At 36.5% G+C, this 25402-nt stretch overlaps 1 protein-coding gene across 2 annotated transcripts; it reads right to left on the bottom strand.

Annotated features, from left to right (window-relative positions):
• Window positions 1-1494: 1494 nt before the first annotated feature.
• LOC125646235 (serine hydroxymethyltransferase, mitochondrial-like) lies at window positions 1495-24180 on the bottom strand. 2 transcript variants are annotated; one of them, XR_008796354.1, is made up of 13 exons: window positions 24073-24180; window positions 20378-20527; window positions 18418-18497; window positions 11561-11761; window positions 10968-11049; window positions 10549-10671; window positions 9027-9166; window positions 8643-8805; window positions 8113-8212; window positions 7621-7776; window positions 5915-6022; window positions 4590-5275; window positions 1495-4444 (listed from the first exon to the last, which is right to left on the bottom strand). XR_008796354.1 is itself a non-coding variant. In XM_048872437.2 (12 exons), exons 1-12 carry the CDS (start codon window positions 24115-24117, stop codon window positions 5148-5150), a joined length of 1476 nt encoding a protein of 491 aa, XP_048728394.2. In that variant the 5' UTR covers window positions 24118-24180; the 3' UTR covers window positions 1495-5147. The 2 variants fall into 2 exon arrangements, 1 of the variants encoding a protein (XP_048728394.2); XM_048872437.2 differs by having other exon boundaries at window positions 1495-5275.
• Between the last annotated feature and the right edge of the window lie 1222 nt (window positions 24181-25402).

The following is a 25402-nucleotide window of genomic DNA, read 5'->3' as shown; positions in this document are numbered from 1 at the left end:
GACCTACTTTTGAGACAACTTGACACAAGGTCCTAAGATGCATCAACTGTCAAAATTTGATGATCCTAGTCCTTATAATGACTAAAATATCTAAGATTTAAGGAATTTAAAAAAAATTTAAATTTAGGTCAACTTTGAAGTGACCTTGAGACCATGCCCTTTGCCCCAGGGTAATGCCTTGAACAATTTTAATTTACAACATATCCTCATCCTTATGTGTAAGTTTGGTGATAATCTGCCCAGTGGTTCTTGAGAAGAAGATTTTTTAGCAACCACTACTTTTTTTGTATTTTCCTGATTATCTCCCCTTGTTAAAGGGTCACATCCCTTTATTTAGTATGTATGAAAGCCCTTGGGCCAATGATACCCTGTAACAAATTTGAAAAAAATTGGCCAAGGGGTTCTTGAGTTATAGCCCTTTTTCTAAAAAGTTTACGCACACCGCACAAATGGCCATAGCATTAGCTCTTTGAGCCTTTGGCTCAGAAGAGCTAAAAATGTAAAAAGTTTACAGACAGACAACAGGCGATCAGAAAAGCTCACTTGAGCTTTCAGCTCAGGTGAGCTAAAAAATGGAGAGGGCTACGTTATTGCAGCTAAAGGTCATGATGTGAAAAAATTCTAAAGGTCATGATGTGAAGAAACTCTAAAGCTCAAATATTCAACATATTTTCAAATCTGAAACATTTGGAGCTAGCTGAGGAAATTTAAAATAGTTTCCTGTTTGTAATTCACTTTTAGAACCACATTTGTGTCCCCCGGTCTTGAATTCAACTAAATTTAATGAGAATATTCAATGCATAAGAATCTTTAGTAACTGAAACAAAATTACTACTGGTATGTATGGAGAACTGAGCTCGGATGTATTTAGCAACTGAACTTTGCAGAACGCTTTAAATTTATTGATCAGCGCAGTCTGATTAAGGTTTGTCCAGACTCGCTGTCATTATGCCATTGCATATAGCTTTCCATCACTGTATGAAATTACATGTATATAGTAAACAATAATTATATGACACGAATTATTTTAAAAACGGCTCTTTTTACATTTAAGTGCATGAAGGAAAACAGAATAACATTGATATATGTACTTCTGTAACAACTGCTCCTCCTAGTTTTAACATAATTCACCCTTGGTTGTTCTTTAATTTTAGATAAAAAGTCTTTGAATTAAACTTTCTGTTGTGGTTCTGCCCAAACTCCTTCACACTGTAGAAATAATCCTGGTTCTCGGTCCTGACATCAATCCTCTCATCAGAAGTAATGGACAGGTGGTTTTTTTGTGGTCAAATCTTGGTGACCTTGTTGAAATGACCCATGGCTTGTTTGAAATTAAACTGCAGTCGATGAAAGATAAGTGGTTTGGGGCGTTTCTTTAGTTTTATCTGCACACGGAACTGTCTATAGCTGTGGATTGAACTGTTACACTGTGCTTAGCTGTGTCGGTTAGATTCCCTTGTATAGATTCCCTCAACATGCATAAAAACACATTGCCACCCTCTCAATTTTTATTTCAAACAAAAGACAATAAAAGCCCACTACTTTAAAAAAGAAAAAGAAAAGAAGTCAAGCAGATTTAAAAAGATTTCAATCACATAATTCTGAAAGATAACCTATGCTGAAAAAAACGACAAACAGAAATGGCAACAAAACAAGAAACTTTTGGGCTTTTACACTCACTCGAGTTAAATAAAAGATGTATTGCAGACAAATGCACTTGGATCAATTGCTAGGAAAAAGCTTCCAACATGTTTGAAAAATGCAGATGAGCTTTTATACATTCTGGATAACTTGTTCAAGCATTTGGGGGGGAAATTATCTCTTCTGATTTTTTAAACCAGTCAGATTTATGAAAAACCATATTGGAAAATTCTCATTGCACTTTTAAGTTATAAAAGGTTTACATAGTTTTGTAATTTTGTATAACAATAGACAACTCCCAATCAGAAAACTCCACCGAAGTACATGTATATATAAGATATGATGAGCAAAACAAAAAACACAAAAAAAAACCTGCCCAGGGAAAGCTAAAAAACATTAAAGCATGCCAATCACTCAAATGTTACAAGTTTATTTAACATTAATACACAAGAACACTAAATGCAGTCAAAAACTGAATTCCAATCACATATTTACTGGAAAATCAGGTCTAAAAATGATTAAACATATATAACAGTCACAAGTTATACTGTTTTTTTTTAATTAACCCATTTTCAGAAAAAAACCTCTGTTCAAAATCACAAGGGATATTTTCCTACAAGAAAAAAACCACCCCAAAAATGGAACATAGTTACAGCACCTAATAGTTCTCAAAATATAACCATGGGATGATTTTCTATAGATATGCAAATGTAGGGGTATATGGCAACATTACAGGAATTTGTCTTCCAGCTGTGACAAATTGCTATTTAGAATTACATGCACTTCATATTCCATAGATAACTTATCCAACTTCACAAAATCGACATTCAGCATCAGTTCATGAACATGTTAAACCATGAAAACTAGTCATGAAGAATTTAAATTCCTACAAATTAATGTCAGATCAACAAATAGATTCAGATCATCAGTTGATATTGCAAGAGGGGGGTCTTGCAAATAAAAACAAATATTAACTACTCGCATCTATTAAAAGTATTGAATTCTAAATTAAAGGATCTAAAGTATCTAATTCTAACTTTACAGTTGAGAAAGTACTGCATGTAATAGTAGTTCGTAAAATTATGACACACTTGAGATTCTAAAAGACATATACATGTATGTTATTCAAACACGAGTATGTAGATATTAAAATGTGGTAAGGTTCTCCTACAAATAAACTCTATAGATGATGATGCCTAAACAGTTTACAGACTACATGTATGTTGTTGATCTATACTAAATTAAAATTCAGGATTTGAATTCTTCAATAAACCCAGGAAATTAACAAGATAGCACTTCATACAAACTGAAAATATCTTTCAAATGTAGATGTTTCCAACAATTAGTACATTTACTGTAAGTACATGTATGTCAAATTGTTAAAATTTTGGCACTCGGGTAATTATATAAAAATGTTTCCCACACACACATTGCACTTCACACAATGCCGTCCTAATACACAGAACATAATACTCATCTCCAGAAAATTTCATAAACCATGTACCCAGAATTCTGACATGCAATCCCACAGTGTACAAAAAACGTTCAGTGAATTCTACTGACATAAATAAATACATGATCTTCACAATTGTGCCCCAAAACTCATCACAACTCTTAAAATGAGTATGCAACAGAAGGAAAAAATTGATGGTTGTTACTTAAAGAAAAATCTTTGAAATACCTATTCTCATAACTACAGGTAGAAAGTACAGAGATTTTTATTTTACTTGAAAGTAAGACAGAAATGAAAAAATTAAAATCGAAGAAAAAGCTAACAAATGAATTCGAAGTGGCTGCAACTTGCCACTGCTCTTTAGCAATCATTCTCACATCAACAAATAAAGCACAAGGCTTTTGTAGTTCATTAACACACATATTCACATCTCAAAATGTAAGACACCCACCCCCAAAATGGCACACTGTGATGGAAGACTGTCCTACATTATAATATATATATATATATCACATGCACGTAATATTAAATAGGGGAATATACAGGTATTTATACATTAGAAAAATTATTGTTGAATACTGAAGAAAAACTGATTTTCTTGGGATTAAATTCCGCTGTCTGAGAAAAAAAGAGGGTGGAGTCTTCCGCTGTACAGTGTTCTTCCTGTTTCTCTTGTTTGTGGGGAGTTTTAATTTGTGCACGTGCCACTTAAACACCAACAACTATTTGCAATCTCACAGTAGTTTGGACCAAACTGGTTTACCAACCTCACCTAAAATGTTCACAATAAATAGATGTATCTTTACAATCCTTAATCAGAAACCTATTTAGAAAAGTTATAATGACCTTGACTTTTGATCTATGACCTTGTAAAAAAAAAAATAAAAAAAACAAGAGGTACTGTGAGCAATGCTCACTAAGAATACCCCCCGCTTACCCCAATCTCCCAAAGGGTGTTGGTAATAGGTATAAACTACCCCTTTTCTGAGTGTAAAAAACAAATGGCATGACAAACCGAACCATATTGCTACTTCGATGTCCAGTGCGCGTGACCTTTGACCTTTGGACCCCAAAATCGATAGGGAACATCTTCATCCCATGGGTAGTCCATATGTATGATATGGTGACTGCAGGTGGAAAGGATAAGGCTTTAGAGCCCGGAAACCATATTGCTACTTCGATGTCCAGTGCACTTGACCTTTGACCTTTTGACCCCAAAATTGATAGGGAACATCTTCATCCCATGGGTAGTCCATATGTATGATATGGTGACTGTAGGTGGAAAGGATAAGGCTTTAGAGCCCGGAAACCATATTGCTACTTCGATGTCCAGTGCGCTTGACCTTTGACCTTTTGACCCCAAAATCGATAGGGAACATCTTCATCCCATGGGTAGTCCATACGTATGATATGGTGACTGTAGGTGGAAAGGATAAGGCTTTAGAGCCCGGAAACCATATTGCTTCTTCGATGTCCAGTGCGCTTGACCTTTGACCTTTTGACCCCAAAATCGATAGGGAACATCTTCATCCCATGGGTAGTCCATATGTATGATATGGTGACGGTAGGTGGAAAGGATAATGCTTTAGAGTCCGGAAACCATTGCGTCTACAGACGGACGGACAACCCGATTCCAGTATACCCCCCCCCCCCCCCACAACTTGTTGCGGGGGGTATAAAAATACACACATGCTTACTCCTTTCACTCCAACGCCATCTTAAAAATATACCCAGTAATCTTGATACCACTTTGCAAAATTTGCTTGTTTCATTGACCTTTGATCTTTACAATGAATGACAGTCTTCCCCTTACAACATGTTTCGATTTGCAATCTAAAATTTTAAAGCTAGTACCTCAGTAACCAATGTGTGACAAGCCTACCCAAATTAATTATGTGTTCTCTTGTTAAACAAGGCATAATTCAACAAACATTTACTGTCTGCATTTTACTCAATAAACGATGTTTTTTTATTTGTCTATTTTTTCCAAAAGTTCAAGAAGTACATCAAAGATAGCAGTTTTGGCTGGGTAGCTGTTGGCACACAGTCAGACTTAGCGATCATCAAGTCCCGGCATTGGGAACTGGCTGGCAAAACTTTCCACGTCGGCACGGACCTGGTCAATCTGAGCTTTTATATCTTCATTGGATACGACTGCTTCCCGGAACTCCTTCAATGTTTCTGTACAATTAAAGAAGCAGCTTTTTGATTGATGCATTTATCACACTGTTAAATGTTAGGAAATTCATATCTACTAAATATTGTTCACATGTGTACAAATGTACATACTAACAACTCAACAATCCTTGAAAAAACTTACAATGATAGCCCCATATTTAACAAATAAATGCTTTCATAATGGTTGATATATGTTTGATTGAATCTGAGAACATTGCTTGCATATTATTTAAAAATAAATGCTTTTGACCATTCACAATTACTGCATATAGATTACAAGAATCTGATGCAAAAAGTTCAATTTTGCAACCGTTTTTGACAGTTTAACTGTAACTGCATTCAGACATCACATCAAACTCTGCAGTTTACATTGCTTTTCATATTTAATATCTCCTTTTGAATTGTAAGGGTATTTTAATTGATGTGGCCACACCTACAAATTCTTTAAGGAAAGGCATTGGATTTTTTTCATTTTGAAGTGTCAATTTTGGTCATTTTTATGACGTTATATTTTTTCCATTAAAACCAAGGTCAAATATAAAAGCTTACATATCTGACAATGGGAAGTAAATTCAATATGACATAAAGCCTTTAAAGAGGGCAAAATCACCACCTTATTGGCCTTACTTCTTTGACACTTACTTGAATACTTCTTGGCATTGATTCCTACTTGAACACCACGATCCAAAAATTCAGCAATCATCTCGAACTCCTTCTCTTTCATTCCTCGAGAAGTCATTGCTGGTGCACCTTAAAATCAAACACAAAACTGAGCAAGAATAAATTTTTTTGCACATTAATATATAGTTTAGTTCCCTAAAACTTTGTGTGCAGAACCTGCTCTAATTCTAATGTGTATATAAGAATAGTACAGTTGTCAGTTTAGTAACCAGTGCCTGTGCACTGAATTTTGTTTTCCTCTGCTTCTTCATGTAAGATACTGTGGTTTCATCATTTTTAGTTAAAGGGAAAGGCAACCCAAAATATTTTTACATGATAAATGATAGGATTAATCATATGATAAAGATTTGTCATACAATTCTGTTGATATATGGCCTAGATAAACCTCAGTACTAATTTGAAAACGTCAAAAATTGAAATTCCCGTGATCTATAGAGGCTGCCATGATGTGTAACTCTTTTGTACCAATCAATAATTTTGACGTCACACCGTCTGTTCCGGTTTTAATGAGATTCTAAGATCATCCATAGGTGCTTGGGTTCAGGACCCCCCCCCCCCCCCCCCCCCCCCACCCCGAATAAGCTACGCGAGTTGATTTAATGATTTTTTTCTTGAAAATATTTCTAATGCATGTCAACAACGTCTTGCATACCCATAAAGTCCAAAATAATTCAAAATATGCCCTTTGAAAAATATACCCTCACTGGTTATTATAACAGAACTTATAATAACCAGTAAGGGTATTTTTTTTTAAAAAGGGCTTATTTTGAATTACATGTATTTTGGACTTTATGGGTATGCAAGATGTTGACATGCATTAGAAATATTTTCAACAAAAAAAATTAATTAAAACAACTCATGTAGCTTATTCGGAAGGGGGGAGGGGTCCTGAACCCAAGCACCTGTGAGATCATCAAAGTTGTGCATGTGGTAGATTTTACGAATGCCAGGAAGGCAAGCAGTTAATTACACTAATGCGAAGGGGAGATGTGAATAAAATTGTTTTTTCCCCCGAAATTCCCGACTCAACCAAGTCATTTGAGAAGAAAAGACTATGTAAACTGTGGATCCATCATTTGCGTAATGACAAGTTGAGGTTCAAGACATTTGTATGAAGAACGTTTACCGTCTGCCTTGTCTACGACTCGACCGAATGTCTTCTTTTCTTAATTTCTTCCTGCGAAAGAACGGGCTCAAATCTATATGGCTCCAAACTTAACTGTTCGTGACTTGTCATGTTGATGAAATAAACCGGAATAGACGGTGTGACGTAATAAATTCAACTTCAATGGCCACTCTCTTAGCTGCGGGTAATTTAAAATACATGATAGATTAATATTGATTTAATTGTTAATCAAGGATTTTTGTTGTTAAAGACTGTCAATTACAATATCAGTAAGTCATACTTTATTTATAAAAGCAAATATGTGGTTAGAGTTGCCTTTCCCTTTAATAACCAAATTTTTTTGTTTTCTTCGTTGTGATTTACAATGACATCAAGTGCTCACTGAGGTACAATTTTAGCTCATAAAGGAAAATTGTAAAGTATACATGATATTACATCAGCATGTCTCAATGAAAACATGTAGTAAATCCAGGAATTTTGAAGTTTGCAAAAAATTTTATTACATAGAATATAGAAACCTTTCATCGGAGCCAATATTTACCAATCCGGAGTCCTCCTGGAGTCATGGGACTTTTATCTCCAGCACATGTGTTCTTGTTAACAGATATCTCACAGAGCTCTAAAATGCGCTCTGAGCGAGCACCATCCGTTCCTTTTGATTTCAGATCCACCAATATAAGATGATTATCTGTGCCACCTGTTAAATCAAGATACTAATGCATCAACAGTATTCCCAAATACTGTAGATTCTTTATTTTATGCGAGTACTTATTATCGAGAAATGACTTATGGACGTCAAATCGCGAGAACATAAATCCGCGAGTGCCCTGTTGATCACGTGTTTTTACATGTATTGTAGCAATATAAAAATAAAAGCGAGAAATATTTTTTCGTGTAGAGTGATGTTCCTTGCGAAATTACGCGATAATAAATTCCTCGCGTATATTTAGTACAGTAAACAAAGTACTGCTGGCCTTCTGTGTACTTCAGCAATATTCATGAATTTCATATACCTATCAGAAGTTTTACATACCTGATACTACGTCATAGCCTTTATCCATCAAAACTTTGGCCATAGCTTTGGCATTTTTAATCACCTGCAGCTGGTACTCTTTGAAATCTGGAGACTGTGCCTGAAATTTTCAAAGCATTTTTAAATAAATGTTAACGTCCAAAATAAATATCTTATATACTAAATACTGGTGTAACTTTTACATACATGTAATTGTATAAAAAAACTACAGGTGTCACATCCATTAATGGTATCAAATTGAACTCCCTGTGCCTTAGCTTGTGAGGTACTGCATTAGCCTATTTTATCACTAAACTGTTCAGGGTACAAATAACTGATTGATGCTGTTTCAGGCCCCTAGGACTTTTAATAGAACGATATTGTGCCTGCCTGTTTCAGGGCCCCAGGATTTTATATAATGGGTAAATATTGTGCCTGTCTGTTTGAGAGCCACAGTTTCGGGGCCCCAGGACTTTATAAAGCGGGTAAATATTGTGCCTGCCTGTTTCGGGGCCCCAGATCTTTTTAGAACGGTTAAATACTGTGCTTGCCTGTTTGAGAGCCACAGCCAGGGCCCCTATCTGGTGCTGATGGGGTCCCCCCTGTAGAGCAGGAAACACAGCATTATTGATCTTTTTCTCCAAATCATACATGATGTCATTTCCTTTCTTGTCCACTCCCTTTTTGCCCTTGCGGAAAAATATCATTCCAGACCTGCAGAAACAACAATATTACACCTCACAGAATATGACATGCTTCATACAAACAATACAAATCTTCCTAATACTTTTGGGAAAATAAGTACCACAAAATACTAACGTACTTTTACAGAATTCTGATATGAAAAGTGCCAATAATCTGCTCTACAGCCATGTACTAAAATTGAAATTTTGTAGCTTTATTTTGCTCAAACACATCTTATGGAACTGTTTAACCTTGGTCCTCTCAGCGTTTTATGGGTTGTTGATGTTACAACATCAGCGTAGTCAAAAGGACTAGGAATCACACCAGCCGCCACCAGTCCAGATATGTGTGCCATGTCTGCAAGCATGTAAGCTTTCACCTCATCACAAATCTGTAATGAACATCAATCAGATATATTCAATCCTGGATTTCATTCCCATTGGGAAAAATTAAAACAAGACTAATTCAAAACTGGCGTATCAGCTCCACTAAAAACTAAAATTCAGTAATGGTCAATTTAAAACTGAGTCAAAATTGTTTTTCAATGTAAAGACGTATTAGGGTGGAAATAACTCTAATTTCCCAGAATACAGTACACTATTGCCTGCCACATTACATCCTGTGAGCCGTTCCTATGCTGGATTCTGCTGTTGGAACATCTACTGTTTAAGTCAACCTGCCATCTGTGCTACACAGTGTAATGTGTGTATCTGGTACCGTATATACTCGCCTATAAGTCGGACTTTTGGGAGTCAATTTTTGGTCCAAAACTCTATGTCCGACTTATAGGCGCGTCCTAAGAAGATTGGTATTTTTCTAGGCGGCGTAATGTAGTGTTTTTTTTTAAACAACTCCGACGATTATCATGGACTACCACACAAATGATTATTGTTTACAAATATCTAGACATATTGTATTGTTTATGTATTTTAAAATTATGTATAAAGTACAAGTATTTACATATTTTTATCTTGTTTAAAATTATTTACATACCGGTAACCAATACTTTCAATTCAACTAATCTATCGTTTATCGGTAAACTTGAATTACGAACCCGATTTAATATTGAAATATTCATATGTATACCGGCTGAAATATATTTCATAAAAGATTGAATATTGTTAACAGATAATTTAGATCATCATTCTTGACTCTTAAAAACTCTATTGTTGATACATTGAATTATACTGGAACCCCACAATAACCGCTAGGTGCGTGCCACTAAGTAAACACGGTGTCAGGAACTGGTAATCAGGAGACCATAATTGCGTAGGTAAACAAGGGATCATTGTCCATAATAGATCAAGGGTTGTGTTTAAATCCCAAACAGATATGGCTTGGATATTGAGCACCTCATAATTATTAATTTCTCAAAATATTTTTTGAAACATAGGTAAAAACACTAGAGCATTGACTTGAATTTGTCAACCGATTCTGACAAAAATTTGTACCGACTTATAAGCGGGTCAATGGCAAATTCCTACAAAATAACGTTAAAAAATACAACCGACTTATAGGCAAGTATATACGGTATATCAACATATAGTATATTAACTATGAAGCAAGCAGAATTCCATTATCTGAGCAGAGCAGGCAGGCAAGGAAGAATGGGGTCAACAGGTCACGTGATGCCGCCACCATTGCCTGTCTACACTGCCAGAAGATGTTTCCAGCATGAATTGGTCTGAAAAGTCATTTGTGTACCAACCAACCCCAACCCCAGGACAACTAGTTTGGTCCTTGTTGAATTGACGTACAACACATTAACCTTACCTCTCTGTAAGCCTTGTAGTTCAGTAAACGAGAATAAGCTGTGGTCCCTGCAATGATAAGTTTTGGGCGGAAGAGTCGGGCAGTTTCCCTGAGTTTGTCGTAATCAATATAACCAGTTTTAGGCTGAAAAGACAGAAATAATGAGTTATCTAAAAGGAGTTTTTAGTAAAAAAATGTTCTTATCAAACCACACTTATACCACACAATCTCTGCGGAACAAACAACAAATAAAATGCTGGAAATATTCAGACCTGAACTCGGAGTTTGGTGCTGAAATATCTGTGTTGATTGCATGAAATTTCAAATTTCACACCACAGGTTTCACAATGCATTATGTTTACATGTATATCAATATAGAAGTATTACATGAATTAAAGATTAATTCTATTTCTGAATCTGAGCATAAATATTGTCCTTACATTTATTCTGTATGGCATGGACTCAAAAAATACTGATGTAGCAGAAATTCTTTTTGTGTCTGTCATGAATCCATGAGTCAAACTGAATTACAACAAAGGCAATACATAACAATATACAGATGTGATCAGGAAATAATTTCAGTTGTAAAATGCAATCTGATTGGTTGATTAGTATTCATCCGACCAATTTATACCATACACATGGTCAGTTGCTTTTCATTGCAATATGATGACATCACAATACGGATATCGAGAATGATGCTATCAAAATATCACTCCACATCACATTTAATTCCTATTTTCACATTACAAATAGTATAAATTACAATAGACATTTTAAAAAATTAAATAATACGGAATGAAGTCGCTTAACAATATTACATGATTCAAAATTATGATTTGTAGCAGATTATCTTTATAAAGCTCTTCACAGTTTACAAAGCGTAATCAAGGTTGGTACAAGTCTTGTGAGATGGTAGGGATTTTTATAATTAAATGATTCACATTATACCCTTCATATTGCCCATCACAAAATGTATTAATTATGGTGGTGTATTTTTGAAAGCTTAATTTAAGAAGGCAATATGGCTTACTGTCCACCATCAGGAAGATCCAGGCCCATGATTCTATTGTGAGGGTTCAGTAAACCAGTGAAGGCCTCAAAATTAGCCGGACTTCCTGAGTATGGCTGAACATTTACACCCCACAGGTTTGGGTCCAGGCGGAAAGTTTCCAAGGCTCTCTTTTGACAGAGTCTCTCCACTTCATCAATAAATATATTTCCACCATAGTACCTAAAAGATATTCATTCATCAGATGCTTGACCATGGTAAACACTCCTAACCATTCATTCATCAGATGCTTGACCATGGTAAACACTCCTAACCATTCATTCATCTGATGCTTGACCATGGTAAACACTCCTAACCATTCATTCATCAGATGCTTGACCATGGTAAACACTCCTAACCATTCATTCATCAGATGCTTGACCATGGTAAACACCCCTAACAGTGTCCTACACCACTAAAGGGGCATTAGCTGTGAGAGTGATGGCAACCTTTTTTTTCTCAAAATCTCTCAATGATATAGGAATATATATCAATGACTAATAAAAATAATTATTGTGTACAAAAACAAGAGAAACCTAATGTTGTCAGATGAATGGACAGACAGGGTGATTACTATAAGGCACCCACCATATGACAGGACCCTACTGCTGAACAAGAGGTCCACAGACCTTAACAGTCACCTGAGGATGCAGGGAACTTATTGATCATAACATTCATGAATGACACATAATGATAACTCACTATGAAGACCCAAGCATATTGTAAATTTACGGATGTATATACAAAACACTGTTGATGTACAGAGAGACATGCATGAATGATGATAATAATAGCTTTACCAGGTAACTTTCAGGATCATTGTTTATCTTGTTATCACAATCCCCAAATTCTAGGCGATTCTGTTCGAGATTCATTTAGTAATTTCATGAAAAATTGTAAATCTGGCAATTTTTGAATAGATTTATTTTGTGAAATTGGGTTGAATTGTTATAGATTATTTTTTGTGTACTTAAACTTTGCAAACTTGTCTTGTCACAAAAAGGCGACATAGGAGATTTCATTTTCACAAAAAATATTTTTGTGAATTTCATAGACCAGCAAAAAGTGTAAAAATTTATCTACAGTAAAAATAACCTGATTTTTGTTACACACATATATATATACAATATTGAATAATATATGAAAGCCCCTATATAAGATTCAATGTTGTCTCATGCACAGGCAATTGTATCGTTTGGGTTCAAATTTACTATTAAAGACTACTCTTTAATAGTAAATTCAAACCCCAGCAATACAATTGCCTGTGGTCCCATGCATACAGTATGCAGGTATTCTAAGACAGGTCATAGTCCATTTATGCACATGAATTGCACAACCCTTAAAATCTGTCCAACAAAAAGGGACTGACCTTTTAAAACTAGTTTTAGTGAATCGATAAATTCTCAGTGTTTCACATAATATATTCAAAGGCATATACCTAAAATTCTCTATATTTTCTCGATATCTACATGGCGCAGTTAAAAAATTCTTTACATGTGTCATCATCACCTGATGTATAGTTTAAGACATCATCAGTTTACTTTGATCAGGCACAAATTGCACGACAACAATATAAGAATTTGTATTTCTTTTGATCTTGCCAGCTGCATGGTTTATTTTATGTATGAATAAAACTTACATGAAAACAAGAGGCCCAGGGGCCTTATAGGTCACCTGAGTATCATGTAACAACCTTCCAATGTTTGAATTAGGTTTGTGTTTAAATATAAGAATTTTACTTTTGGATGGAAGAAACATTGAATAGCTATGTGGTCAGCCCCGCCTTTGCACCAGAACCCCTGACCCAGAGGCCATAAATTTCAGTTTTGAAAGAAGCATCCTTGATCATCATTATCATACTATTAGTTTGTCTACTTAATACCCAGCAGCAGAGGAGAAGATTTTCAAAGAAATAAAATGCATTTTCACTATATGATCAATAGGGCCCTACCCTAATACCAGAACCCCTGACCCAGGGGCCATGAATTTCACAATTTTGAAAGAGGCATCCTTGCTCATCATAACCATGCTATTGGTTTGTCTACTTAATACCCAAGGACAGAGAAGAAGATTTTCAAAGAAATAATGCATTTTCACTATATGACTTATAGAACCCCACCCTAGCACCAGAACCCCTGATCCAGGGGCCATGAATTTCACAATTTTTAACAAGAGGTACTGTGAGCAATGCTCACTAAGAATACCCCCCGCTTACCCCAATCTCCCAAAGGGTGTTGGTAATAGGTATAAACTACCTCTTTTCTGAGTGTTGCTACTTCGATGTCCAGTGTGCATGACATTTGACCTTTTGACCCCAAAATCGATAGGGAACATCTTCATCCCATGGGTAGTCCATATGTATGATAAGGTGACTGTAGGTGGAAAGGATAACGCTTTAGAGCCCGGAAACCATATTGCTACTTCAATGTCCAGTGCGCTTGACCTTTGACCTTTTGACCCCAAAATCGATAGGGAACATCTTCATTCCATGGGTAGTCCATATGTTTGATATGGTGACTGTAGGTGGAAAGGATAACGCTTTAGAGCCCGGAAACCATATTGCTACTTCAATGTCCAGTGCGCTTGACCTTTGACCTTTTGACCCCAAAATCGATAGGGAACATCTTCATCCCATGGGTAGTCCATATATATGATATGGTGACGGTAGGTGGAAAGGATAATGCTTTAGAGCCTGGAAACCATTGCGTCTACAGACGAACGGACGGACAGACGGACAACCCGATTCCAGTATACCCCCCCACAACTTGTTGCGGGGGGTATAAAGAGGCATCCTTGCTCATCATTACCATGCTATTAGTTTGTCTACTTAATACCCAGAGACAGAGAAGAAGATTTTCAAAGAATTTCTACATTTTCACTATATGACCAATAGAGCCCCACCCTAACACAAGAACCCCTGCCCCAGGGGCCATGAATTTCACAATTTTGGTAGAGGGCTCAACGCTCATTATAATTATGCCCACAGTTTGGCTTCTTGATGTCCAGGAGTAAAGAAGAAGATTTTTTAAAATTACACTCATTTTGATGGTTTTTGCCCCACCCCTCAGGCCCCAGGGGGGCAGGGACCACGAATTTCACAATTTTTGTTCCCCTCCACCCACAGATGCTATATGCCAAAATTGGTTGAAATTGGTTCAGGGGTTTCAGAGAAGAAGCTGAAAATGTTCAAATGTTAACGCACGACGACGGACAAAAACAGATAGCAATAGGTCACCTGAATGAATTCAGGTGACCTAATAAAATTGGAATTAAGTATTTATACATGTACATAATGATATACATCTCAAATTATGATGTCACATTGTTTGTTTTGCCGATTTTATCCCAACAAAAATTTTCATAACCTGTCTTAACATACCTGCGTAGGAAAATTAGACAAAAGTAAAAACTGTGGAGCTCCTACATCTTATATGCAGGGCCCTAATAGTTACACATAGCTAGGTCAGTTAGGGACAGCTAGGTCAGTTAGGTCAGTTAGGTCAGTTAGGACAGTTAGGTCAGTTAGGGACAGTTAGGTCAGTTAGGTCAGTTAGGGACAGTTAGGTCAGTTAGGGACAGTTAGGTCAGTTAGGTCAGTTAGGGACAGTTAGGTCAGTTAGGTCAGTTAGGGACAGTTAGGTCAGTTAGGGACAGTTAGGTCAGTTAGGTCAGTTAGGGACAGTTAGGTCAGTTAGGTCAGTTAGGGACAGTTAGGTCAGTTAGGGACAGTTAGGTCAGTTAGGTCAGTTAGGACAGTTAGGTCAGTTAGGGACAGTTAGGTCAGTTAGGGACAGTTAGGTCAGTTAGGGACAGCTAGGTCAGTTAGGAACAGTTAGGTCAGTTAGGGACAGTTAGGTCAGTTAGGGACAGTTAGGTCAGTTAGGGACAGTTAGGTCAGTTAGGGACAGTTAGGTCAGTTAGGTCAGTTAGGTCAGTTAGGGACAGTTAGGTCAGTTAGGTCAGTTAGGGACAGTTAGGTCAGTTAGGTCAGTTAGGACAGTTAGGTCAGTTAGGGACAGTTAGGTCAGTTAGGGACAGTTAGGTCAGTTAGGGACAGCTAGGTCAGTTAGGAACAGTTAGGTCAGTTAGGGACAGTTAGGTCAGTTAGGGACAGTTAGGTCAGTTAGGGACAGTTAGGTCAGTTAGGGACAGTTAGGTCAGTTAGGGACAGTTAGGGACAGTTAGGTCAGTTAGGGACAGTTAGGTCAGTTAGGTCAGTTAGGGACAGTTAGGTCAGTTAGGGACAGTTAGGTCAGTTAGGTCAGTTAGGTCAGTTAGGGACAGTTAGGTCAGTTAGGGACAGTTAGGTCAGTTAGGTCAGTTAGGGACAGTTAGGTCAGTTAGGGACAGTTAGGTCAGTTAGGGACAGTTAGGGACAGTTAGGTCAGTTAGGGACAGTTAGGTCAGTTAGGTCAGTTAGGTCAGTTAGGGACAGTTAGGTCAGTTAGGGACAGTTAGGACAGTTAGGTCAGTTAGGGACAGTTAGGTCAGTTAGGGACAGTTAGGTCAGTTAGGGACAGTTAGGTCAGTTAGGTCAGTTAGGACAGTTAGGTCAGTTAGGTCAGTTAGGGACAGTTAGGTCAGTTAGGTCAGTTAGGGACAGTTAGGTCAGTTAGGGACAGTTAGGTCAGTTAGGTCAGTTAGGGACAGTTAGGTCAGTTAGGTCAGTTAGGGACAGTTAGGTCAGTTAGGTCAGTTAGGGACAGTTAGGTCAGTTAGGGACAGTTAGGTCAGTTAGGGACAGTTAGGTCAGTTAGGTCAGTTAGGGACAGTTAGGTCAGTTAGGAACAGTTAGGTCAGTTAGGGACAGTTAGGTCAGTTAGGGACATATAGAATATCACACTCTAATGTTGATCTCGGACCTGGGATTGGCCCTGAGATCACTCGAGGGGCAATCCCAGGTCCGAGATCAACATTAGAGTGTGATATTGTTTATATCATATACCTAAAACACAACAAGTTGATAAACATTTTTTTTTAAATTGGGTGGGGGGGGGGATGGGGGTCATTGACCCAAACATAAATACATGGTATACTGTACAACGATATTTGACTATTTCATTCCTTCAGAGAGTTTACTTTAATGGTTACGTTTCCAGTACTATTGACATTGTGAAACATGCTAAAGTCTGGGTTTTGTAGCTTTATTCCATTGCTGATTTTTATTTATTTTTTCGGATTTACCAAACTCGCCCGTTTTCAATATTTCATATAATTTGTAAGAGTTGTAGAACTTTGTTTACGTGGCGTCATCGTATGAACGGGAATGTTTACAGATCTGATGCTGCTATTTCTTTGCTTAAGGAATGTTACCTTATACTGAAGTAAGTTTTTTTTTACCGTTTCCCATCTGTTTAGCATCTATAAGTCGTTGAAATACGTCGGAAGATAATGGTTCTACTTTTCTCGTTTTATTGCCAAGTCCTCGGGATTTAGATTTCAGAAATCGTTTTAAAACAGTTTTCTACATCAAAATTGCTGTAAATTAACATTTTATCTCCATTAGGACCGGGGATTTCTGAAAATGCTTCAGTATCACCCTCCATAATCCTCCTACTGTTTTCTGTCACCTAGAACGTTGATTGTTTTGAAATGAAGTTAAACGTGTTATTGTTCTAAATAAACAATTGTTACTTGGGTTACCCCCCTTTGCTTAGATACTCGCTACAATTTAGCGCTGTTTTCAAAAACGTTTTTATTTAATTTTTCTGCTTAAATTAAATTTTGTCGTGAAAGAAAGTATTATATATGAAAAAAATTGTGTCTAACATCATTTTTTCATGTAGTTATGTTAGATTTCAAAAGATTAAAGAAGAAATAGCCATTTGAAATTTGAGGGTGAGACAGCCCCTTGACAACGGGCCGAGACAGAGATATCTCGGCCCTTAGGGCGAGACAGCCCTACCTACTTGCAGCTGTCTCACCCTAGCCAAGATAGGTGTATCAGGGCTGATACACTACTAGGTATATGATATAGTTAGGTCAGTTAGGGACAGTTAGGTCAGTTAGGGACAGTTAGGTCAGTTAGGGACAGTTAGGACAGTTAGGTCAGTTAGGGACAGTTAGGTCAGTTAGGTCAGTTAGGGACAGTTAGGTCAGTTAGGGACAGTTAGGGACAGTTAGGTCAGTTAGGGACAGTTAGGTCAGTTAGGTCAGTTAGGGACAGTTAGGTCAGTTAGGTCAGTTAGGGACAGTTAGGTCAGTTAGGGACAGTTAGGTCAGTTAGGTCAGTTAGGGACAGTTAGGTCAGTTAGGGACAGTTAGGTCAGTTAGGTCAGTTAGGGACAGTTAGGTCAGTTAGGGACAGTTAGGTCAGTTAGGGACAGTTAGGTCAGTTAGGTCAGTTAGGTCAGTTAGGGACAGTTAGGGACAGTTAGGACAGTTAGGGACAGTTAGGGACAGTTAGGTCAGTTAGGTCAGTTAGGGACAGTTAGGTCAGTTAGGGACAGTTAGGTCAGTTAGGGACAGTTAGGTCAGTTAGGTCAGTTAGGTCAGTTAGGTCAGTTAGGTCAGTTAGGGACAGTTAGGTCAGTTAGGGACAGTTAGGTCAGTTAGGGACAGTTAGGTCAGTTAGGTCAGTTAGGTCAGTTAGGGACAGTTAGGGACAGTTAGGGACAGTTAGGGACAGTTAGGTCAGTTAGGGACAGTTAGGGACAGTTAGGTCAGTTAGGGACAGTTAGGGACAGTTAGGTCAGTTAGGGACAGTTAGGTCAGTTAGGGACAGTTAGGGACATGAGGGAACTTCCTTATTTCAGATTCCATTGCGCAGAGTCAGAACAGGAACTGGGAATGAGGTGAATAAAGTTAATTAATTTCACAAGTTACACATAGCAACAAACCTTGCACCTGGGTAACCTTCTGAGTATTTGTTTGTGAGACATGAGCCCAGAGCTTCCTGAACAGATCGACTGGCAAAATTCTGAAACAAGAAAACCAAAATGTTGGCCATCACATTAGCTTCAACATAATAGTTGTACATTGGTGTCATTGTAATTCTATTGTTCTCCTACTTGATATTTTAGAATCTGGGGGCACTTAGTTCTGTTCAGTCATCAATCTAACTCACTGTAAAAAGCCAGCATGACCTGTATTTTTGAACAAGACATTATTATTTACATTGTTTTATTTGTAATGTTATGTAATTGGGTAAATACAATGGGCTGGTGTCTAATCGCAAGAATCTGCTTCACACGAGATTATATCTTGGAATATATTTTAAATGATATGCAAGGCTTTTTTCAGCACAATATTGTTGATGGTTTACCTACGATATCTGAAATGTTTGAACAACATTTGAATTTGTACTTTAGATTGTTTGCATTATTATATGCCAATGACACTGTCTTGATAGCTGAATCTGCAGAACAATTACAGGTCCAAATTGATCATTTTTATAAATATTGCGAAAAATGGAATTTAAAGATAAACGTTAACAAAACAAAAATTTTAATAATCAGTAAGGGTAATCCAAAACGGAATCATACTTTTGCTTGTGGCGACAAAAACATTGAAATTGTTGATGACATTATCTACCTTGGTATCTTATTTAGCACATCAGGATCATTAAAAAAAGCCAAACAAAAACAAGTAGAAAAAGCCAATAAAGCAGTTTATGAGATTCTTAAAAAAGGACGTTTGCATAACTTATCAATACAGTGTCAGTTAAATTTATTTGATAAAATTGTTCAACCCATCTTATTATACGGCTGTGAGGTGTGGGGATTTTCAAATAATGCAATTATAGAAAGAGTCCACCTTAAATTTTGTAAATTATTATTGAAATTAAAACAATCTACCCCCGACTGCATGGTGTACGGTGAACTTTGCCGACATCCCATGCACATACAAATACAAACGCGTATTATCTCATTTTGGCACAAAATTGCACTTAGTAAAGAAACAAAAATAGCGAATCTCCTGTTAAAACTGGGTAATAATGTTACAAACCAATACGCGAAAGAGATTGCTTGGTTCAAGAACGTGTCAAATATCCTTAACAATTGCGGACTTTCTAACATTTGGCAAAATAACGCATGTAATCCAAACTGGCTAAAATCAAAAGTAAAACTTATTTTACTCGATCAATTCAAGCAAAAGTGGAATTCTGATATCAAAACGCTATCATAAACTATAGAATGTACAAGGATGAATTAAAATTGGAAAAATATTTGGATATCCTACCCAGAAAAGATGCTATAACCTTTTGTAAATTTCGAACCTGCATTCATCATTTACCTATTGAAAGTGGACGCTGGCGAAACGAGCCCCAAGAAACAAGACATTGTAATAAATGTGAATTAAATGAAATTGGAGATGAATTCCACTACATGTTTAATTGCAAATCTCTGAATGATATAAGAAAACAATGTTTATCACCAAAACAAATACGTTTCAAAAACATCATCACTTTTAAAAATATAATGAATTCAAACAAGCAATCTTTTCTAAGAAAATTGTGTTCCTTTATAAGAAATGTTAATAAACTATGCTCCCCAACCCAATGACTACTCGAGTCTAAAATTGCATATGTTGCCTATCTCCATACTCATGCATGCCTTCAAACATTTAGTGATATATTACCATCACTTTTATATAAAATATATGTACTAAATCTCTGTATACAATTGTGTAATTGTGATGAGAAATAAATTCAGTTCAGCTGGTAAGCTCAACACAGTACAGATGACCTCCCTTAAATATTCTAAAGACATGATGCATTCCAATTCTGTAAAACAAATTCTCTTATTATTGTCATATCCTCCCACTTTGAAAATTTAAATCTGTCAAAAAAAAATCCACCTCGGAAGCAATGAGTTCCAGTCCGTGAACCTGTCTCTTCTTCTCCCGTTTAATGATGGCCATTAACTCCGGGTCATCGTCCTCCAGGCTCTCCCTCCCCGTCCACAGGGTCCTCAGGGCCTGCCTGGTTAGAAGTCTTCTAGACAGCATCTGTAGAAGTTAACACTAACAATGTTACACAGACATCCCTGAACAGTTAAGTTCAAGGTCACTTGTCAAACATACCTCTCAATTGCACAGGTCACTTGTCAACAATTATGAAGTTAAACCTGTCGTGGATATTGATGGTTTGAATCTAACTAGAATAAATTACCTGGTAATGACAATGTGTAAACTAGTATATTTAAAGCTTGACTTCACAGTTTTGGTTCAATAACTAACACATCTCTTTACAATCAATGTGTGGTGTTTTATGTATGCATTGTAACCGTATACCGTAGTTAAACTTGTTACATGTAATGCAGGCCCCTCTTTGGTAACTTTGGTCAGCATAGTCAGTAAAAATAAAATGGCATCCAATCTCCATTATCATCATGCTGGTTAAATTTTCTACTCTTAATTTATTACCAAGAGAAAAAGATCTAATTTACTGGCCATTTACTATTCCACCATTAATTGATCCTATACATTTACACACAGCATATACCCTTACCTGGGGATTAGGGAGGTTTCTAAGTTTCAATATCTTACTAATCACTCTGATCATTGCTACTTATCAATACATGTACATTGTTACACTTTCCTCTTAGTTATCAGTGTACCTCTTCTCCTGCTTTACCTCCCTTGTATGCAGCATTACCTTGTTACCCATTTCTACTCTCATACCCAGTGCAACTACCATGTCCAGTTTTCCTCCCCAATAACTAATGTCCACTTTACATGTCCAGTTTTCCTCCCCAATAATTAATGTCCACTACCATGTCCAGTTTTCCTCCCCAATAACTACTGTCCACAGCCATGTCCTGTAACATCCAGTACAGGGTATTCAATAAGTTTGAGATGAGGTCGTCAAAATAAATTTAAAGTGGATTAAAGACAGTCTCTAAGGAGCAAAGCTCAAATGGAAGGGGGATTACAGGAGAAAATTGTCCCCCTTCCACTGGGTGATGGCAGTGCAGGGATTTTCTACCCTATTGTAGGGGGCCGAAATTCGGCCCCATTCCCAATGCAAAATAGTAGTATTTTTTCCCAATTTGTCTGCAAAATTTCTCAATTAAAGTCAAATAAAAAATTGTCTTGTTTTGCAATATTGTCATGGGGAAAGTGGAATGTGATTCAAAGAAAGAGTCATCAAATGAAAAAAATATATTTATTGGTTTGACACAAATTGTGGACCAGAGGCCCGAGACCACCAAAAGTTCGGAAGGTCTAGCTGAAATTTTCGTCCGTCGGTACACTTGTTTTAAGTGCAGTAATTAACTCGATTGTTCATTTTCTTTCAAAAATACATGTTGATTTTATTGTCTTCAAATTTTCTCCATAAAAATAATTCAACAGCACTACCATCATAGTTCATTTTATAAAACACTCTAGAAATATCGGCAACTGTTCGATAAATCCGAATTTCCTCCATTTTTCTCTTAGATTAATATGTGCTATATTGTCGCTTCACTTATTGTGTACCCACTTCCTTAACCTATCTGACAGTTATTGGGTAAATATCATATATATTTAGAATGTATTTTCAGTGTACTTTGTGTGTGAAAATAATTTTTTTAATCTTTGAAGCAGCACACTTCGTTTGGATAGTCTAATCACCAGAAATGATGATATTGTATAAAGCAGCATTAGTTCAATTTAGCTTACTTTTATCATTAATATTAACATATGTACATTTAGAAATATTGAACAAGTGTATTGGCATAGATAGTATCACAGAGAGTTTCATGATGAACTTGGATCATGATTTAAAAAAATAATTTATGTATGGTTGTGCTGTTTATGTCAATTAAATTTCAGAGTAATACAATATGTATTCAAACTCCATGATTAAATCTAAATTTAATTCAACTTTTATTTAATTTCCTTACTTTACAGTAATATTTCCATTGATTTTTTTTTTATTGAAAAAAATTTCATCTAGTATTCAAAAGTATAAATACACAATATTATTAGTATTGATGCAAGTAAAATGTGGGAAATGCTGTCTATTTTCTCTACCTGACATTTTTGAAGAACCATCTGAGAACTAGAAGCTAGGTCAGTCTGAAATTTGAAAGCTGGTGTTCCGTCAGTCCATGCACCATTGAAAAATAGTTTTAAGTGTCATTTAACCCTGATTGCAATGAAAAACAGAATGTTAAGAAAAGAAAAACTTCCATGAATGAAGAGAAAATGTTCCATCTTTTTATTGAAAAAAGGCGTATTTTAAGAAATATGTTGTAAAACTGTGAATTTCTAAAATTCCCAATTTGGACAAAATGCCGTTAAAATTCCCAATTTTAAAGGCCCAGGCCCTATTCCCAAAATGGTGTGGAAAATCCCTGCAGTGAGTTACTATCATCTCATGTCAGTCTCTCTCCTCCTATAGTCAGTGTCAACATTAATGTTCTACTTTTTTCCCCATATGGTGTATGCGACTATATGCACTCATTTGCCCACTTGTATGCCTTTCCTAACCATATAGTCGGTGCCCATTATCTTGTTGCATGCCACCCTCCATTTCACAGCGCCTTAGTCTCCCATTTGAGATTTTAACTGCAGTTTCAAATGCTTTGTGAACTATGTACACTCTCAACCATGTCCCAAACTATGAACCTAATTGGATTTAAATACCTAGAGTCCAAGACTACAAATTGTATAACCAATTTTTTTCCCCAAATTTATCTATTATTTTGTCAAAGGTGTCAAAAGCAAACTAAAAGGGAAGAACAAATCATGAAAACAAGACAGGGGCTCTATGTGGACCCATGTCACCATGTCCATGGGCAAATCTCACGGTAGCTCCTAGGTCATATATTGCAGGGTGCTTTTACTGCAGCAATTTATTTTATTTGGTGAACAAGAAAACATTGGCAGGAGCCCAGCTACGATTCTGCAGTGTATACACAATTGTTTTAGTCGAAAAATTAGGGCAGTGGGGCAGTTCTAGTGCCTATGTTTACTCTCCTCTACATAAAAAAGCATGTTACAAAAGCTAGGTTCTAATGACTGGAAAAAAATATTTCCAAGAATTTTAGTTTATGATGTTGTCTCTAACCTTTATTTATTTACTATAAAGTCATGTGACCAGAGTTATATATATCTGGTGTGCCCTACATTCCGTTGTTTAAATGAATTATTTATTCTACTACTGTCTAGGCCTAAACGTTAGCTGTCAATCATACAGGGTCTGGTTCATGCCTGTTTCAGATGTAGTACGAGTTAGCCCCCTTTACGGATTCTCCAAGCATATGGTGTAAGAAATCCATTTATGTAATCAAAAGATCATAGTTTCTATACGTTCAGTTTTCAAATCACATTACAATTTTCTATGGGCCGCTTACATCATAAAATCAGGTTGTGCTCCATTGTTAGATTCTACAAAGATCTAAATCTATTTGCAAATTCTAAGTTTAAATTATGAAACAGTGTTTCAACTGTTAATTCTTCTCATATAAATATCATATATAAAAGTGACAAGCCAAAAAAATTTCAAACGAATTTCCAAATTCCTCCTGACAATAGTCTCTGCAAGATAAGTTTGTATTACTTACATCTGGTACCCTGATGCTGCATGAAAACATCACGACACGAGCCATTCTAAACTGGTACTCCGCCCGAACCAACACAGGACCAACTGACACGACGTATGGAACCCTGTACACGTCATAACACAACCTAATTTTACACACTGTCATGTGAGTGACTCGAGGTTATTGGTATGGAGGCATATTTCTGAAATAACTTGTCAGATAATTTTGTCGACTTGTCAAATAATTATGTCGACTTGTCAATGATTATGTCGACTTGTCAGATGATTATGTCGTGTAGGGGAAATTCCTATTCATATTTTCCAAGGACGGATCCAGACACACACCCCCTTTGCGGACCAAAAAGTTTAAGATTTATTAAATTTTAACGAGTTTTTTTTAGTCAAAATGATATGAAAGGTGGATACTTACATGTAACTAGTAAAGAGTCATCTGCGACAATACACCAGAGGTGGTATGCAGATTATTGGACGACGAAGAAGAAGAATTGCATTATTCAGATTTATCAACACCAGTGTATCATTTAATTCTAGGATAAATAAGACGACACCGTTTACCCCAGTCCGAAATATCTGACGTTTTTCTAGCTTTTTTAATGATTTTGATATTTATCGTGCCAGGAAAACGTAGTCCGAAATGTCTGACGTTTTCCTGCCTTTTTTATGATTTTGATATTAACTGTGCCAGAAAAACGTAAGATATTTCGGACTACATTAGACCCCGGCCTCTTGGGAGTAACTTTTAAGTCAACTTCTATTATTTCTTATATCAATTCGAAATCAGATGTGAGTATGGCGATTATAGAATCACTAGAACTTTGAAAATTAGTTGTCAATATACAAAACATTTTCATGTATAAAACTATCTCAAAATCTCCCCCTATGATATTATATACACAAGCAAAGGGTGTAAATGGGGTAGGGGCGGAGGTTGTGAAAAATACCTAAAGATCAAGTTCTAGCCCCCCCCCCCCTCCTCACAATTTCTTGATCCGACTATGTTTTCTCATATCTTTAAATATACATGGCATTTGGTGACATCTACTTTTCATCTTGATACATAACAAGTCAATATCACAGTCTGACAAGTCAACATAATTATTTGAAAATGTAAGAGAATCATCTGACAAATCGTCGAAAAGAACTGCTAAGTCGATAAAATGATCTTGATTAGGGTTTTCAGATCATTATCAGTGACGGATTTAAGGGGGGCGCAGCCGGCGCCAACCCCCACTCCCTAAAATTCTCAAATTTAAGGTAAATCGTGGTCTCTTGCTTAGAAAAATGTAAACGATAAAAGAAGCAATATATTATTCCACTCTCGGAGAAATAAA

This window comes from Ostrea edulis, chromosome 6, assembly GCF_947568905.1.
Source record: "Ostrea edulis chromosome 6, xbOstEdul1.1, whole genome shotgun sequence".
Classification (NCBI taxonomy): Eukaryota; Metazoa; Mollusca; class Bivalvia; order Ostreida; family Ostreidae; genus Ostrea; species Ostrea edulis.
This window is presented reverse-complemented; position numbering and strand designations above follow the sequence as displayed.

Coding starts and splice junctions, on each gene's coding strand:
- LOC125646235 (XM_048872437.2), bottom strand. CDS start 24,117: ATGGCTCGTGTCGTGATGTTTTCATGCAGCATCAGGGTACCAGAT. Junction 11,762..18,417: donor GAAGGTTACCCAGGTGCAAG/GTTTGTTGCTAT, acceptor AATATCTTTTAG/GTACTATGGTGGAAATATAT. Junction 9,167..10,548: donor ACTACAAGGCTTACAGAGAG/GTAAGGTTAATG, acceptor TGTTCATTACAG/ATTTGTGATGAGGTGAAAGC.